At 52.7% G+C, this 15,288-nt stretch overlaps 1 protein-coding gene across 1 annotated transcript in view; it reads left to right on the top strand.

The window, feature by feature from the left end:
* The first annotated feature begins 4,113 nt into the window (after positions 1-4,113).
* The window catches only part of LOC119970890 (adhesion G-protein coupled receptor G2-like), a 75,002-nt gene continuing 63,827 nt past the window's right edge, over positions 4,114-15,288 (top strand). Inside the window, exons 1-2 of the mRNA XM_038805998.1 lie at positions 4,114-4,118; positions 5,734-5,869. Coding sequence (XP_038661926.1) covers positions 4,114-4,118; positions 5,734-5,869 — 141 coding nt within the window. The remainder of the gene's footprint in view (positions 4,119-5,733; positions 5,870-15,288) is intronic.

The raw sequence follows: 15,288 nt of genomic DNA, 5'->3' as shown, positions 1-15,288 counted from the left end.
CAGCCATCTCGCATGCTATTTCTCCCCTCCTCGGAATTGAGTAGTGCTTCCTTTTGATGTTCAGTTGAGGTCTTTGGGGTCCATGCATATCCTCAGGTCACCATTCCTCTTTTTAACACACACAATTGAGTTAACCCGGTTAGTGGGTTCCTCTATGTGTCTGATGACTCCTAGAGCCGTCACTCTGTGTAGCTCGGCCTCCAGTTTGTCCTTCAGTGGAGCAGCACGTGCATGACTGGCTTCGCATTTTCCTTCAGCTGGATGTGGTGCATAAAAGGCAGAGTGCCAAAGTCTTGAAATGCCTCCGAAAGTCCTTTAGAGTGGATTTTATGGATGCATGTTGGAGAGGTGCCGTGCTTTCTGCAGTATAGACCCGCTTAATGAGTCCATGCTCTTCACAAGCTTCCACTCCAATGAGAAATTTGCGCTCTGTCTCCACTATGGAGAATGTTATACACGCTCTGTCCTTGACAGTTATTGTGCGCTCGAATGCTCCTAACGTTGTGATTTGATGACCGTTATAGTCCTTCAGTAGCACTGTTATTCATCTTGATTTTCAGTCATTTCAATGCTGACAAAGTGATCAGAGTGGCCCTCGTTCCCGTGTCGAGCTTACATGTTATGTGCGTGCCATTAATCATCACCAGAATTGTCCATCTGTCCTCTCTGGTCTTCGCATCCGCATCACTATGGCTGCAAATTGTGAGGAAACATTTGCCACTTTGGCTGGTTGGACTATTAGTGTCATGTTCACAGCAGCCAGGTCGTCGATGCATATCTCATTATCCACACCAATTGGTTCTGTTTGGTCAACTGTTGGGCGTAGGGTACATCGACTTGCGAAATGGCTCGTTCTGCCACATTTGCAGCAGGCTTTTCCAAGTGTGGAACATCGTTGTGGCAAATACCTATTGCTGCATTGCTGATATAAAATGGCGGATCCAGTCGGCCGCCAAAAAACGCCCAACTGCATTCTGACCATGTTTCTTCACTGACTGCAGCACAGTGCTTATGCTGCCAGTGTCTTCTTCGAGATTGGCATCAAAATGTTTCAAGCTGAGTGTACTGAATGTCTGTGCAGCCAGCTCACTTGCATGGCAGATCTCGATAGCATTTTCCAATTGCAGGTCTTCTTCCTGCAACAACCTCTCACGGAGTTCATCATTCGATATCCCAAACACAATCTCGTTGTGGATCATTGATGACTTCAGATTACTGAAATTGCAAGACTGGGCCTTCAACTTCAAGTCAGTACAAAGCTACCAAAACATTTGCCTGCTATTTTGGTATGCGTACGAAATATGTAAGGTTCAAATATTTTTTTTTCGGAGAACAAGGCCGATCAAAGTACTTTATCACCTCATCGTAGCTCTTGCTTTCCTCTTCGCTGTCAAAAGCAAAGGTATTATATATTTCTATTGCTTGAGGACCTGCTACCGTGAGAAGCAACACAATACGCTTCTCATCGGGCTGTGCCTGCAGGCCAAGGTCTGCCACATAGACTCTAAATTGTTGCTTGGAAACATGCCAATTTTTATCTATGTTACCTGAGATTTGAAGGTGGGGTGCCTTTAAACCTTCCATCTCTAACTTCACCATCTTTCATTGCGTTGAGTTGCACATGGCTGTAGTTCACCAGGTCAACGGAAGAACCTTTGCTTTTCGTTCTTCTGCCTATTTCGCCTCATCTTCTCTGTTGTTATCTTTAAATGGTCTGCACACCTGGTACCATGTTGTGTTCTGTATATAGCCATTGTAATAATTCCACAGAACACCTAATTGTTTAACTAGAAAGATGATTTATTAACAAATATGTGGAAAGATAACTGACAGACTATAATACAGACAATGGCTACTAAATGAATTCAGTGAATTCTCCTGGAGCCACTCTAAGTGCAACCAACCTCTTATATGACTTGACACCAACTGGTGGGTTTCTCTAGTCACATTATGGATGTCTGACACCACCTGCTGGTCGGAGGTTGTACCGATAACTTACATGTTTTGAATGTGTACATGTATATCACCATGCAGCCCACCTAGAAACTCCCTCATCTCCCACTCCTCCTCCGGTGGCTCCGACCTATAGAGGTCTCGAATAAACTCCGCAAACACTTTATTAACCTGTTCCGGAGCCACCCCCAACTCCACCGTCTTATTCCGCACCCCAACTATCTCCCTTGCCGCGGCCTCCCTTTGGAGCTCACCTGCCAACATACATCCCGCCTTCTCCCCATATTCATATACAGCTCCCCTCACCTTCTCAACTAACATACTGCTTTGCCCATGGACAGTAGGTCAAACCTCTTCTGCAACTCCTTCCTCTTTTCCAGGAGATTCGGGGGCTCAGCGTGCCTCCCATCCACTTCCAAAATCTCTTCTATCAGACATTAGTGTTCCTCCATCTCCTCCCTATCCACTTTATCCTTAAACGAGATCACTTCCCCCCCTCCCAGACCACCAACCACGAGATATCCCCAGTGCAATTAAACTCCACATTCTCCTCAATCACCTTCCCTATCTTGTCACAAAGCTCCAGTCCACCAATAACCCCGCATCCATTCTCCACCCTGGCCTCTGGGCAGCTCCCATCTCCAAAACCACATCCATCCAATGTGGAGCATAACCCAAGATCACAATTGCCGAGTATTCCGGCCTCTTAATCCCAGCCAACTGCGCCTCTCCCACAACAAAAATGTAAATCATTGAATAAACCTTGTGCACCAAGGAGAAAAATGAACTCTCGATCCCTTAGGTGTAAAAACCTCCATGGGTTCACTCCTCCCATCTCCCTCATGGACCCAGCCAATGCCTTTGCCCCTCCCACCCCCCGACTAGGTCAGCGAGTATGGCTGGGACTTGCACACCTTCAGTTCTGACACTATGTTCCAGTCCCCACACTATCAGCTCATGGGTATCCTGATCCTGGATAGCACCCAGCGCCCTCTTCACAGATCCTGCAATTAGGGCCACATATGCTTGCCAGGGTCACCAGCCTCCCCTCTAACGCACCAGTCAAAGAATTAACTCACCCAATCCTTCCTAAGCCTCACCTAATCCTTCACCCTCAAATGGGTCTCCTGCAACATCAGCTTTTAAACTCTTCAAGTGCGCAGAAACTCTTGATCTCTTCACCAGTCGCCCTAACGCCCTCACGTTCCACATCACTATTCTGACCGGGGGTCTCTCGCCTCTACCCCGCCCCTCCTATCCACCACAATCATAGCCCCGGTCCCTGTCCCTCCGGCCAGGCCCATCCCAAGCCTTCATTACCGTCAAACTCCTCCCAGAACCCTCCCATCCACTTCTTGCAAACACCTCATCCAGTATCGATCCCCTCCTCCCACCTTTCACACCTCCCAGGCCCATCAAAGCCTGTTCTCCCAGGCTCCAATGACTGCGGCCCCTCTCCCCATCACACTCCCATTCACTGGCCAACATTCGCTTGCTAGTCTTCATCACTGCCGCCTTTACCGGGACAATCATCTCCTCTACCCACTCTTTCATTGCAGTCATCATCTCTTCCGCAGCACCTCCATATCCTTTGTGAACAGCCTCTCGAATTCCCCCGACATCACCTGGGTCAGAGTTACCTCTGTGAGGGAAGTGGCCCCACCCGACGACCCAACCTCCGCCATCTTCCTTCCTACAAGTCTCTCAGACTCACCCGACGGCGGACTTTCGCTCACCCCCTTCTTTTCCAGCACCCTTCTTCTGGGACTTTGACATTTCATACCTTCCTTCCATCTTCCCACACCAACTCATTCACCAACAACCCCTGAAACCGGGCATAAAAGTCCAAAAACTAGAGGCACCAGCAGGAGGCTCCTAATGTGCAACCTTCCGCTGCATGCCGCCACCGCAAGTCCTCCATATCTTATAAATGTTTCTCAGTTTCAGAGTCTGGTATCTCAGTATCATCAATAGCCAGCGGGGCAGTGGCAGCAACAGGGGTGGCAGGGGCAGCAGCCAAGACAGGGGTGCTGGGACATCTGAATCAACAGCCAGTACGGCCGGAATATCTGGCAGGCGGATTTGGAGGTGGTACAAGTGGTGATTAAACTTGCCGATTTGGTAGGAAATGGGTCCTGTTGGGGGCTTCCGGTGTGGGCCATGGAGTAAGTGGTCACATACAAGGAAGCTCCTGCCCAGGGTCACAGAGAAGAGCTCTTTTTAAGAATTTTGATGAAAAGACGTAGGTGAATGTTGGAGGAGTACTTTCCCCCAGGAATGGTGGGCGAAATTCTCCGTCCCCCACGACGGGTGGGAGAATAGCGGGAGGGCCTTCCCGACATTTTTGCCGCCCTCCCGCTATTCTCCACCCCCCCGCCGAAGTCCCGACCCGAATCGCTGCCGCCGTTTTTTTACGGCCGGCAGCGATTCTCAGCTGTTAGATGGGCCGAAGTCCCAGCCCTTTCCGCCGTTTTTACGAACGGCAAACACACCTGGTCTTGCCGTTCGTAAAAACGGCTTCACAAACTCGCTATTAATAACCATGGCACCGATTGGCACGGCCGTACCACGGCCGTGCCAAGGGTGCCATGGGCCCGCGATCGGTGGGCACCGATCGCGGGCAGCGGGCCCGATGCCCGCGCACTACTTGCCCTTCCGCCGCCCCGCAGTATCCATTCGCGGGGCGGCTGAGGGGCAACCCGGCCCGTGCATGCGCGGGTTTCGCGCAAAAACGCGATGACGTCACCCGCGCATGCGCGGGTTGGAGTCTTCCAAACTGCGCATGCGCGGCTGACGTCATATGACGCGTCAGCCGGCACTAACTCCGGCAAGCGGGCTTAACGATTTTCGTTAAGCCCGTCTTGCCGGAGCCTACGGCGTCGGGCTGCTAGCCCCGACCGGGGACCAGAATCGGTCCCCGGTCGGGAAGGGGCGTGTTGCCATAAAACCCGCCCGGGTTTTACGGCAGCTTTACGATTTCTCCCGTTTTGGGAGAATCGCGCCCGGTATGTCTCTTGGTTACTAGACTTGGCAGAAAACAGTGAGAGATTTGGCTGAAAAATTATGGAGCAGACTTCAGCAGCAAAAACAAAAGACATGCAGGTGGGGGAGGGGCCGGTTCAGGTTAAAAGGCTTCAGCTTGACTTGATGGTCTTTATTAAAACTGAATTCCAGCAATGTGGTGAATGTATTCACAAGGCGATGTGGTGCCTGTGTAACCTTTAACCTTTAAGGATTGAGCTGGAACCCCGGTGGGCTCCGCCTCTGGCTCCGCCCCCCCGGGATGGTATATAGTCCTGCGCAAAGTGGGTGCGCTCATTTAGTACAGAAGTCACTGGCAGGCTAGTTCTTTGTGTAATAAAGCCTTTGTTCACTTGTTCCTATGGTCTCGCTGTGAATTGATGGTATATCAATTTATTACACAAACAACGTCACTATAGATGCCGCTCTCAAGCCAGAAAAACATGACTTAGACGCCTGTGCCCCAGAAGCCAAGGGGATCTTCTCTCACTGGCTCCGCTGCTTCGAGGCCTACCTCGGCTCCTCCGAAGCGCCTATCCCTAAAGCTCGCTAGCTGCACTTCCTCCACGCGTGGGTAAGCCATCGAATTTCAGTTTTGATCGAAAAGGCGGCCACGTACGAGGCAGCAGTCGCGATTCTGAAGAAGCGCTTCATCAAGCCTGTAAATGAGGTGTTCGCGCGGCATCTGCCCACTACCCGCCAGCAACGTGCAGGAGAATCTCTGGATGAATATCTGGAAAACCTGACCTTACTCACCAGAAACTGTACTTATCAAGACGTGACGACTGAGGAGCACAAGAAGCTGCAGATCCGGGACACCTATGTGGCTGGGGTCCGCTCTAATTACGTCAGGCAGCGACTGCCGGAAAACGGAGCTACCAACCTGCAAGGCACAGTAAAACTAGCCACATTGTTAGAGGTGGCCTAACAGAGTGGGCCCCGCCGACGCGGATGTCGCCAGACCCGGCCACGCCACAGGGCTGTGTCGCGCGGCTGCCCGCCCAGACTGGGGGACCGTCGTGCTACTTCTGCGGCCAGGGCCAACACCCACGGCAGCATTGCCCAGCCCACTCTGCGACATGCAGCGACTGTGGCAAAAAGGGTCATTTCGCCAGAGCCTGTCTGGCCAGATCCAAAGCCCAGAAGCCGAAAGCTCCTCAGGCCCAACCCACGGACTCACAGGCCTGCAGACCCCATAATGCGGCTGTGTGCCTGCCGGAAACGCCCCCTTCAGAAGCGTCATCAGCCACGTGCGACTCGTGGGGGCCTCCATTTTATGACCCAGATCCTCCGACTACACTGATTACCCGCAACCCATTTTAAGCTGTATGTCCTTCCTCACCTCTGCTCTCCTCTACTGCTTGGTCTAGACTTCCAATGCAGTCACCGAAACCTGACCCTTACCGCCCTCATGGTATGTAGCCTCGCGACCCTTAAGGTCGCTCCCACCCCCTCGCTCTTTGCGAACCTCACCCCCGACTGTAAGCCCGTCGCCACCAGGAGCAAGCGGTAGTGCACAAGATATGACTTTATCAAGTCAGAGGTCCAGCGACTCTTCAGAGAGGGGGTCATCGAGGCCAGCAATAGCCCCTGGAGAGCTTAAGTGGTGATTGTCAGGACTGGAGAAAAGAACCCAATGGTGATGGACGACAGCCAGACCATTAACCGGTTTTGCAACTGGATGCGTACCTCCTCCCCCGCAATCCGGAGATGGTCAACCAGATCGCGCAATACCGGGTTTTCTCGACGGTGGATCTGAAGTCTGCCCAGCACCAGCTCCCAATCCGCCTGGAAGATCGCCACTACACGGCTTTTGAAGCAGCCGGTTGACTTTTCCACTTCCTCAGGGTCCCTTTCAGCGTCACTAATGGAGTCTCGGTCTTCCAGAGAACGATGGACCGAATGGTGGACCAGTACGGGCTGCGGGTTACATACCCATACTTGGACAATGTCACCATCTGCGGCCATGACCAGCAGGACCACGACACCAACCTTAAGAAGTTCCTCCAAACCGTCCAATCCCTCAACCTCACATATAATAGGGAGCAATGTGTTTTCCGCACAACCCGGCTAGCCATACTCGGCTATGTCGTGGGGCCCGACCCCGACTGCATGCGCCCCCTCACAGAACTTCCCCTTCCCCACAGCCTCAAGGCCCTCAAACGGTGCCTGGGGCTTTTCTCATACTACACCCAGTGGAACCCAACTACGTGGACAAAACCCGCCCACTTATTAAGAGCACTACGTTTCCCCTAACGGCTGAGGCCCGCTCGGCCTTCAGCCGTATCAAGGCCGATATCACTAAGGCTGCCATGCACGCGGTCGACAAGTCCATTCCTTTTCAGGTACAGAGCGATGCGTCAGACGTCGCCTTTGCTGCTACCCTCAACCAGGCGGGCAGGCCCGTAGCCTTCTTCTCTAGAACCCTCAATGCTTCCGAGATTCGACACTCCTCTGTCGAGAAGGAGGCGCAAGCCATTGTGGAAGCTGTGCGGCATTGGAGGCACTACCTAACTGGCAGGAGGCCCTCCCCAACGCGCTCCACTCCATTAGGTGGCACTTCTGCACAGCCACGAATGCGACCCCTCACAATCGCTTGTTTGTCTTCCCCAGGAAGTCCATCTCCGGGGTCTCGCTTCCATCCTGGCTGACAACTCCGGGGCCTGTCCTTCTCTGGAGGCACGTGAGGAGCCATAAGACCGATGACTAGTCGCGAGGGTCCAGCTGCTGCACACAAACCCCCATTACGCCTACGTCGTGCACACAGACGGACGGCAAGTTACAGTCTCCCTACGGGACCTGATGCCTGCTGGTTCCTCTGCCAACGCGTCCCCCCGGACTTGGTTTTTTTTTAAACAGGGGTGAATGTGGTGAATGTATTCACCAGGAGATGTGGTGCCTCTGGCTCCGCCCCCCAGGGTCAGTATATAGTCCAACGCCCAGTGGGTGAGCTCATTTTGTACAGAAGTCACTGGCAGGTGAGTTCTTTGTGTAATAAAGCCTTCGTTCACTTGTTCCAATGGTCTCGCTGTGAATTGATGGTAACAGCAATAGAGGGAACAATTTCGAAAAGATCTCGCTAAGGCCATTGAGGAAGCGGTGACACCCCTGAAGAGCTCTTTGGAGGGTGTGGAGAAGCGTTTGGAGATGCAGAGGTTACAGATTCAGGAGATTGAAGGAGTAATCTTGGACCACAGCAATTGTGTACTGCCTCCCGAAGGTGGAGGTGGGGCTCCTAGGGGACCTGTGTAAAACATTGAAAACAAAGGTGGTGAGCAGGAGAATGTCTCGAGAAGGCAGAACCTGTGAATAGTGGGCCTGCCTGAACGAGTGGAAGGTGTGAGTGCCACGAGTTACGTCTCGAAGATGCTGGCGGGGCTGGTGGCAGAAGGGGTGCTCGATAAGGCGCCTGAAGTGGATCGAGTGCATAGGTGCCTGAGGCAAAAGCCTAGAGCTGGGGAGCCGCCGTGGGCGGTGATCATGAGACTCCAAAAATTTGAAGTGAAAGAGTAGATTTTACGAAGGGCCAGGGAAAAGCGTACCTGTGACTGGAAGAGGAATAGGGTCCGAATTTATCAGGTCATCGGAGCCGAGTTGGCAAAGCGATGAGCAAGCCTCAACAAGGCCAAGGCGGTGCTGTACCAGCAGCAATCAGGTTTGGGGAGCTCTACCTAGCAAAATCACGGGTGACGTATGGAGGCCGGGAGTATTATTTTCAGACCCCAGAAGCAGCCGAAGACTTCATTAAGGAGCATAAACTAGGGGAGAACTGAGCGGACAATGCTTGGGAACCAGGGTGATGGCACTTTGTAATGGTTGGGAGCATGTTTGATTGGGGAATTGGGGAATGTTTATCTTTGTTTTGGAGGGGGCTGTTTGCTGGTTACTGTTGAGATTGTGATGGGTGGAAGGTTTATGTGGGGATGGATGTTCCCATTCCCCCCTCCTGTTTTCTGGAACTGTTTATGTTCAACATTTGTTTGTTTGCTTTTGGAGAAGGCTGCCTGGAGTTTAGAAGTCTTTGTTTGGGCGGGGGAGGGAAAGGTCAACAGGGAGTCTTTCCCCTTGAGCTGAGGAGTGGGGGGGGGGGGGGGGGGGGTTGGAGGAGATCATTGGTAAGTGCCTTTGGACAGGGGCTGCTACGCTCGCAGGTGATGCTAGTGAATGGAAGTGAGGTGGAGTAGGAGAAGACCGAGAGGGGTGGCTGGGTGAGGGGGAGCGGGGGAAGGGGAGGCTGGGGAGAGAGGGAAAGAGGGGGGGGGGAACACTGTTGCAAAGTGACAGGGGCTGAGAGATGACATGGTCATGGGCAGAGACGGGGCAATCTGGGATGGGCTAGGGACAGGGTGGAATTCAAGGGGAGTTAAGTGGGAAAGATGACAGGCGGTAGAGGGGATCGCAGGCATAAGCCACCGGTAAGGGTGGTAACGTGGAACGTCTGGGGACTGAATGGGCCGGTTAAACGTTCATGGGTGTTCGCGCACGTCAGGAGCTGGAAAGCGGGGTTGTTCTTTCTGCAGGAGGCGTACCTCGGTGTGAAGGACCAGGTTGGGTTAAGGAAGGGGTGGGTCGGGCCGGTTTTTCACTCAGGGTTTGATTCAAACTCGAGGGGAGTTGCGATTTTAATGAGCAAAATAATGGGATTTGTGAGTGCGAAGGAGGTGAGGGATCCGGGTGTGAGATGTGTGATTGTGAGTGGGGTATTGGAAGGGGCACCGGTAGTGTTGGTAAATGTGTGTGCCCCAAATTGGGATGATGTGAATTTTATGAGGGAGTTGCTGGCAGCGATCCCAGATTTGGCCACGTACCAGTTGAACATGAGAGGAGATTGTAACTGTGTCCTAGAGCCGAGGGTGGATAGGTCAAGCCCCAGGGAGGATGCAAATGGCGAGGAAGCTGGGGGGCTTTATGGAGAGGATGGGTATGATAGATCCATGGCGCTTTCAGAACCCAGGGGGAAGGGAGTATCCCTTCTTTTCACATGTCTATAAGGTGTATTCAAGGATTGATTACTTTGTAGTGAGTCGGGAGATTTTGGTTGGGGTGGAGGGGGCAGAGTATGTGGGGATAGTTACCTCGGACCATGTTGGAGATTCGGTTTCGATTGGGACGAGAGTAGAGGCCGGGGTGGAGGTTTCTGTGATAAGATGTGGGCGGTGATTAAGGAGTATGTGGAGTTGAATCAGAATGGGGAGGTGTCGGCAGCCATTTTCTGAGAAGCACAAGGCAGTGGTCCGGGGGGAAATTATTTTTTTTAAGGCTGGTGCGTATAGGGAAGGGAGGGAGGAATATGACCGTCTCATGAGCACGATAGTGGAGGTGGACAGGGAATATTCAAGGTGCCCACCACAGAGGGATTGGAGAGGAGGAAATGTTGCAGGGACAGTTTGACAGGTTGACAATGGGGAGGGCGATAGAGCAACTGAATAGGGTAAGGGGGGGGGGGGGGGGCAATATGAGTATGGGGAGAAGGCGAGATGCATTAGCTGCGGAAGCAGACTGCGTCCAGGGAAATATTGAACATAGAGACTGGGGCTGGGGATGCGGTGTCAGAGCCAGGAAAGATAAATGAGGCATTTAGAGAGTATTACCTGGGACTTTATGAGGCAGACCCAGTGTGGCGCAAACAATTGCACTCAAAGACAAGAGACATGTACAATTGAGGCTTTATTGCTGTGTGATGCTATTCCTCCGGCTGCAACTGTAGACTAGGGTCTGAGTGACTCACACGCATATTTATACACAAGCTCCCTGAGGGCGGAGCTAGCCGGCAGGGGCTTACCTGAGGAACCTGTATTACAGGTACAGCCATACATCCCCCTACTGCAAGAATGCATATCTACAGTGGTTATCACCACACCCAGGAGGAGAGGAGGGGGACATGGGGCGGTTTCTGGTTGAGCTGGAGTTTCCCCAGCTGGAGGAAGCAAAGAGGCAGACGTTGGAGCTGCTGCCATGATTAGCCTCAGTGACCCTGGACCAGTCTCGGCCTCGAACACTCTCAACTGCTGCAAGAACGGTGCTAATCAACAGATACGAGACGTCCTGCTTAATCGACTCTGGGAGCACGGAGAGCTTCATACACTCTGACATGGTAAGGCGCTGTTCTCTCCCCGTCCACCCTGTTAATCAAAAAATCTCCCTGGCCTCCGGTTCCCACTCAGTAGAGATAAAGGGGTTCTGTGTAGCAAGCCTCACGGTCCAGGGAAGGGAGTTCAAAAATTACCGGCTCTACGTCCTTTCCCACCTCTGCACAGCCACACTCCTAGGGTTAGACTTCCAGTGCAACCTCCAAAGTCTAACTTTCAAATTCGGCGGCCCTATACCCCCTCTCACTGTCTGCAGCCTCGCAACCCTCAAAGTCGATCCGCCTTCCCTGTTTACGAACCTCACCCCGGATTGCAAACTCGTCGCCACCAGGAGCATACGGTACAGTGTCCAGGACCGGATCTTTATTAGGTCAGAGGTCCAACGGCTACTGAGGGAAGGAGTCATTGAAGCTAGCAACAGTCCCTGGAGAGCTCAAGTAGTGGTGGTAATGTTGCACGTTTTACTATGGGTGTAATACGCGTTTATTGGAGTGTATTAACACGCCTCCGTTTAAAGGCCGTGTGCTTAACACTACTAGGCTCTATGTATGTATTTTCAGCTCAGGAGTCGCCAGATGCCGTATAGACACCTCACAAATATTCCAAGGTCAGGTTCAAAGTAATAAAACGATACACCGATTAGTAAGTTCCAAACGATCAATATTTATTATACAATTATAATAAATACGCATGCACACGCTAAGGGACTAAGCTATGACTAAACTAAGCGATCAGAATACTTAACTAAGGGCAGCACGGTGGCCTAGTGGTTAGCACAACCGCCTCACGGCGCTGAGGTCCCAGGTTCGATCCCGGCTCTGGGTCACTGTCCGTGTGGAGTTTGCACATTCTCCCCGTGTCTGCGTGGGTTTCGCCCCCACAACCCAAAAATGTGCAGAGTAGGTGGATTGGCCACGCTAAAATTGCCCCTTAATTGGAAAAAATAATTGGCTAATCTAAATTTATAAAAAAAAAAAGAATACTTAACTAAACAGGAACAGGCAAGGTCAGGGAGCGAGGCCTTCGTTCCGATCTTGGTCTGCAACCTTCAGAGAGCGTGCTGGTCACTGGGGGTCTAGAGGGCCTGGTTCGCGTAGCGAGCGTCGTATTGGCACTTACGGTTCGGCAGCTGGTGCTCAACGGCTGGAGTCAGGATACAGGTTGAAGTTCTTGGTCAAAGCCGGAGCACGAAACAACAGACAGGACCATGGGTGGGGGTCTATCTTTTATAGGGGTCCCCAATGTCCGTGCCTTTTCGGGGCGGGCTTTACCTTCAGGTATCGATTGGATCACTCCCAATCGATATCTTTTGAATTCCTCCAATGTGAGGGTCTTTCTTGATGGCGGGGGCGGTTTCTATAGTGGATACTTCTGGTGCCGCTCTGTCTGGACATCCACTTAAAGTATCTTATTCAAACCCAAATGTTGCCATTGTGTGTGCCTAGATCTGGACTGCCTCATTAGTATGTAAAGCGTTTTGCTATTATCACCTTTGGTTTGAGATCTTCCACCTGGCCAGAAACTAGTTTTGCTGCTTGCAAAATGCTAATGAGTCTTTGCAGGCTGCTGGCTTGGCTAAACTGCTTTTTCCCTGCAGTCTTAGCGATTCTCGATCTTGTTAGCCCAGTGTCCATTTTAGGTGGCTACAGTAAAGACTGGGGAGAAGAATAGGATGGTCATAGACTACAGTCAGACCATCAACAGGTTTACGCAGCTGGACGCATACCCTCTCCCTCGCATATCCGACCTGGTAAACAGGATCGTGCAATACAAGGTCTTCTCCACGATGGACTTTAAGCCCACCTACCACCAGCTCCCCATCCGCACGAGTGACCACAAGTACACTGCCTTCGAGGCAGATGGGCGGCTCTACCACTTTATAAGGGTGCCCTTCGGTGTCACTAACGGGGTCTCGGTCTTCCAACGAGAGATGGACCGAATGGTTGACCGCTATGATTTACGGGCAACATTTCCGTATCTCGATAATGTCACCATCTGCGGCCGCGACCAGCAGGACCACGACACCAACCTCCAAAAATTCCTCCAGACTGCAAAAATCCTTAACCTTACGTATAACAAGGATAAATGAGTGTTTAGCACCGACCGCCTAGCCATCCTTGGCTAGGTAGTGTGAAATAGAGTTATAGTCCCAGACCCTGAACGCACGCGCCACTTATGGAGTTCCCCCTCCCTCACTGATCCAAAGCCCTGAAGCGCTGCCTCGGTTTTTTTTCTTACTACGCCCAGTGGGTCCCCAACTATGCAGACAAGGCCCGTCCTCTGATCCAATCCACAGTTTTTCCCCTGTCGATCGAGGCCCGCCAGGCCTTCAGCCACATCAAAGCAGACATTGCAAAGGCCACGATGCACGCCATCGATGAGTCCCTCCCCTTCCAGGTCGAGAGTGACGCCTCTGACGTAGCTCTGGCGGCCACCCTCAACCGAGCGGGCAGACCCGTGGCCTTCTTCTCACGTACCCTCCATGCTTCCGAAATCTGCCACTCCTCACTCGAAAAGGAGGCCCAGGCCATAGTAGAAGCTGTGCGACATTGGAGGCATTACCTGGCCGGCAGGCGATTCACTCTCCTCACTGACAAACGGTCAGTCGCTTTCATGTTCGATAATGCACAACGGGGCAAAATAAAAAACAATAAGATCTTGCGGTGAAGGATCGAACTCTCCACCTATATCGACGAGATCTTGTATCATCCTGGGAAGCTAAATGAGCCTCCTGATGCCCTGTCCCGCGGCACATGTGCCAACGCACAAGTGGACCGCCTCCAAGCCCTCCATGAGGACCTCTGCCACCCGGGGGTCACTCGCTTCTTCCATTTCGTCAAGACCCGCAACCTGCCCTACCCCATCGAGGAAGTCAGGACAGCCACCAGAAATTGACAAATCTGCGCGGAGTGCAAGCCGCACTTCTACTGGCCAGAGAAAGCGCACCTGTTAAAGGCTTCCCGTCCCTTTGAACGCCTCAGCATGGACTTCAAAGGTCCCCTCCCCTCCACCGACCGCAACACGTACTTCCTGAACGTGATTGACGAGTACTCCCGCTTCCCATTCGCCATCCCCTGCCCCGACATGACCGCAACCACTGTCATCAAAGCCCTCCATAGCATCTTTACACTGTTCAGGTTCCCTGCTTACATACATAGTGATAGGGGTCCTCCTTAATGAGCGACGAACTGCGTCAATTCCTGCTCAGCAAGGGCATTGCCTCCAGCAGGATGACCATATACAACCCCCGGGGTAACGGACAGGTAGAGAGGGAGAACGGAACGGTCTGGAAGACCGTCCTACTGACTCTACGGTCCAGAAATCTCCCAGTCTCCCGCTGGCAGAAAGTCCTCCCGGATGCCCTCCACTCCATCTGGTCACTGCTCTGCACCACAACCAACCAAACACCTCACGAGCGTCTCCTTGTCTTCCCCAGGAAGTCCTCCTCTGGGACCTCGCTCCCGACCTGGCTGGCAGCTCCCGGACCCATCCTGCTCCGAAAACACGTCCGGGCGCACAAGTCGGACCCGTTGGTCGAGAGGGTCCATCTTCTCCACGCTAACCCCCAGTGGCGTACCCCGACAGCCGACAAGACACCGTCTCCCTACGAGACCTGGCGCCCGCCGGATCCCCACGCACACCCCCACAACCAGTCCCACCCTCCATCCCACCGGTGCACCTTACAGCCGCCCCTTCCCAGGAGGATCGGTTATTCCGCCTACCCCGTCTAGGCCCCCCCACCCACCAACGCACCCCGCAGACGCTCCCTTCCCAGGTCAATCAGTTTCCCCACCAGCACCGTCTAGGGGTGTTGAAGCTGCCACAGAGATCGAAACCACTCTCCCGGAGTCACAGACGCCCAAACCTCCATCGGCGTCACCACCAAAGCTTCGACAATCACAGAGGATGACCAGGGCCCCCGATCGTCGTGTAAATAGTTGCGATAATAAGGCAAAACGCTGTACGGAGGTATTACAGTACCTCCATAACCATGACTTCTACCACGTTACCATGTTGTAATACCAAGCCACCACCCCCGCCGGATTCTTTTTTTTAAACAGCGGGTGAATGTGGTAGTCTGTGTCGAGGTATTACGGTACCTAGTAATGCTGGAACACCATTGGTAGATAATGTATGCTCTCCATTGGTCGAGCCTGTATGGTAGCTCCGCCCTGCAAGGCGGGGTAAAAGAGCCCGTGCCACCCAGCAGCTTTCTTTCTGTACC

Source organism: Scyliorhinus canicula, chromosome 9 (assembly GCF_902713615.1).
Source record: "Scyliorhinus canicula chromosome 9, sScyCan1.1, whole genome shotgun sequence".
Taxonomy (NCBI): domain Eukaryota; kingdom Metazoa; phylum Chordata; class Chondrichthyes; order Carcharhiniformes; family Scyliorhinidae; genus Scyliorhinus; species Scyliorhinus canicula.
The sequence above is the reverse complement of the archived record's forward strand: the minus strand, read 5'-3'. Positions and strand labels throughout refer to the sequence as shown.